Below are 3,463 nucleotides of genomic sequence, written 5' to 3'. Positions count from 1 at the left end.
TATTTTAAATTTTTTTTTTTTTTTTTTTTTTTTTTTTTTTTTTTTTTACATTTTTTATTTATTTACTTTTTCCACTTAATGTTTTTCCTATTACATAGGGCATTAAAATCCCTTATGTGATAGTTTAGAGGTGACAGGTTCTCTTTATGGACCCTGCCCTCCAACACAGAACAGCTGTATTTACAGCGGGGGTGCGGACAGAAACGATCGCCGCTGCTCAAATTGATACAAGTGGTCTGATCAGACCACTTGTAGTAAACGAGCGGCGGCGGCTCCACAATGTACATTCAGCTCTGCTTGTCCGGAGCCGGGCTAAATGTACATAAAAACTACTCGCCCGGCGCCCGAAACTGCATGTCCTGGGCGTCGAGCGATAGGAATTCCACACCCCTGAGCTAGTGTTAGATCCTACTCACCACTTGTAATATCTGGGCTTACTCTTAAGAACAAGCCAGATTTTTTTTGTTCCCCTGGAGAAAATAAATCTGTCCGCTTCCAGACATGAACTCTCTAGTCCAGTTTCTCTAGTGTTTCCTGTTGCCCACCCCTGTATAGGCACTTCTTTGGGACATCCTAATTGTGCAGGTTACGAGCTTTGTTCATCAATGACTAAGAGAATAGGATTTTTGTACTTGCTATTAAACCTTTTTTCTCTGAGTTCATTGACTGACACAGCACCTACACCCTGTAGTCTTGTTGCCTGTTTTGCAGAGTATTTAAGTTTGTTTGTTTTTTTGTTTTTAATTTTAGTCTTGTTTACTAACTGAGCTCTAAAGGAAGTAAAGGGGTTCGGCCGCCAGCAAAGGCTGGCTCTAGCAGTTGTTTTGTACCCTGTCGTCCTGCAGATGGCAGTATAATACAAGTTAAGAGAGCTGTGTCCTTTAATCAACTGAACAGTGATGACTAAAAAAAATCTATTTTTCTGGAAGATCTTGTTCTCATTTCTTTAGGTGTTAGGGTTTAGAGCCTATATTAATGATTGTTAGAAGGGCGAGACTGGTGGAGGTTCTAAATTCTTGCTGAATTCTTCCATCCCTCAGAATCAGTGGCACTTAAATTAAAAGATTAAAATGTAATGTTTACTGCCCCAACTTTTCCTTTCCCATCTGCAGTATATGCCCCCACATACTTCTTTGATAATTACTGGGGTGTTTCCGTTCCGTGAGGTGGCTGGTTGGTGGCACTCTGTCATTATTATACAGGATTTATATAGCGCCAACAGTTTGCACAGCGTTTTTCAATATAAGGAAGACATTACAATCACAATACAAGACAAGATGGTAAGGAGGGCCCTGCCTGTGAGGGCTGTCATGGAATATAATGCAAAAGTGTTTTACGTGTGATTGTTAGTCTAATATTTTAAAGTTTTATACATGCTGTCAGTAGCATGTACTTTTACATGTGCTTTTTACCCAACAGGCTTTATCGGGCGTTAAGATTTACAAATTTGTGATGCCTGTATTTCCCACACCCTTCTTTGGCTAGCCACAGTATTATAGGCTGCCTACAGAAAGTTACATGGGGGTGGAGACAAAACCAGTAACCCTGCACAAGCAGGAAGTTTCTGCAATGGCCCATCACTATTGCTCTCGAGTAAAGTTTCTTGTTGGATTATTGCACAGATCTGGTAGAGTATGTACAAATATTTAGACAATATTTGCTTATCACAGAGTTAGGCGTAATAGCTTATTATTAGCTGCCACAGTTATGTTCACACCACCAATAGAAGCCTAATTGGATAGGTGGCTGTATACAGTAAAGCATTTTTTGTTTGTTTTGTTAAACCTTATAGCAAATCAGTTTTTCTTTGTCTGAAATATAGATTATAGATTTATCTAGGGCCTGTGTATTTACTTTAACACCACAAACCACAATTGAAATAATTTTCTGTTTCTTAATCAGGTGTAAAGAAAACCTTCCAATGTGAGCTTTGTAGCTATACTTGTCCCAGACGCTCAAATCTTGATCGTCACATGAAGAGTCACACTGATGAACGACCTCATAAATGCCACCTATGTGGAAGAGCTTTCAGGACTGTTACCTTGCTTAGAAACCACCTCAATACTCACACAGGTTAGTTTCTGGGTTGGTATGTGTCATACTGACTTCATTTTTTTTCCAGTTGTCTGATTTTGTGTGTATTCAAAATCATTTTTGTGTTATTTGTGTGTATGGCTTATGGAAAAAAGATAAAACTTTACTATTAGTATTTCATGCTTAAAATAAAGAAATTGAACAGTAGTTTTTGTACTGAACAAAAAGTACTATTCTATTGCTTCAACCACGTAAAATTATTTTTATTTAAATGTTTTGTTTTTGATACCCATCTCATCTCAAAATTACATTGTGAAATTCTGAATAGTTTATTGAATCGGGCTGTGCATACAAAATTGAAGGTCCACTTTTTGCCAGCTCCGTTGCCCCCAAACACAAATGGCTTTAAGAAGCCATTAATCAAAAGTGAAAAACGTCTTCTTTCCCTGGCTTTTGGGAGGTATTGATGACATCATTGTGCCTCCCCTCCCGGTAGTGTTGCATGCTTGGGATCCCATGAAAATGCACTCCAGCCTTTTGCAGGAATTCACACATTTTAGAATGTCAATCATCGAGTTCTGGGAGGCACTGTGACGTAACCCACGCCTCCTTGAAGCTGCGTAAGCCAGGGCCTATGTACATAATTTGGGGAGAGGAAACTTAATGGCCTTTTAAAGCAGTTTGTGTTTGGAGTGCAGGGTGTTGGCAAAAAAAAGCAGTCCTTCTGTTTTCCATGGAAGCTCCAGTTTCATTGAATGATTGTATGCGTTTTTTTGTAAAAATTCCTGTCCTGTGTGACTGACCTTTTTTTTTTGCTTGAATTTTTCATTGGATACATGATTTTTGGTACACACTTGATGATTTAAAAAACTTTTGTTTTTAAGGTACCAGACCTCATAAATGCCCAGACTGTGATATGGCCTTTGTAACCAGTGGTGAATTGGTCAGACATCGCCGTTACAAACATACACATGAGAAGCCATTTAAGTGTTCCATGTGTGATTATGCCAGTGTTGAGGTAAGTTGTAATGCCCTTTTCCCTGACCACTGTTTCTCTCCCCAGCTGCCGTCTGTCACTGCCTGCCTCCTCTGTCACTGCCCGCCCGCTGCCTCCCTTACTGATGTAGTTTTCTGGGGCCCCCCTTCTCTCTCTCTGCGCCCCCCTTCTCTCTCTCTGCGCCCCCCTTCTCTCTCTCTGCGCCCCCCTTCTCTCTCTCTGCGCCCCCCTTCTCTCTCTCTGCGCCCCCCTTCTCTCTCTCTGCGCCCCCCTTCTCTCTCTCTGCGCCCCCCTTCTCTCTCTCTGCGCCCCCCTTCTCTCTCTCTGCGCCCCCCTTCTCTCTCTCTGCGCCCCCCTTCTCTCTCTCTGCGCCCCCCTTCTCTCTCTCTGCGCCCCCCTTCTCTCTCTCTGCGCCCCCCTTCTCTCTCTCTG

At 41.8% G+C, this 3,463-nt stretch overlaps 1 protein-coding gene across 1 annotated transcript in view; it reads left to right on the top strand.

The window, feature by feature from the left end:
- LOC108803456 (transcriptional repressor CTCF-like) overlaps positions 1-3,102 on the top strand; it is a gene marked incomplete at its 3' end in the record, with an annotated part of 16,928 nt that extends 13,826 nt beyond the window's left edge. The window contains exons 2-3 of the mRNA XM_018575294.1: positions 1,903-2,073; positions 2,919-3,102. Of these exons, the coding sequence (XP_018430796.1) occupies positions 1,903-2,073; positions 2,919-3,102 (355 nt within the window). The remainder of the gene's footprint in view (positions 1-1,902; positions 2,074-2,918) is intronic.
- Positions 3,103-3,463: the final 361 nt, after the last annotated feature.

This window comes from Nanorana parkeri, unplaced genomic scaffold (genome assembly GCF_000935625.1).
Source record: "Nanorana parkeri isolate BGI_ZX_2015 unplaced genomic scaffold, ASM93562v1 scaffold3749, whole genome shotgun sequence".
Classification (NCBI taxonomy): Eukaryota; Metazoa; Chordata; class Amphibia; order Anura; family Dicroglossidae; genus Nanorana; species Nanorana parkeri.
Note: the sequence above shows the minus strand (reverse complement) of the source record. Positions and strands in the feature narration are given on the sequence as shown.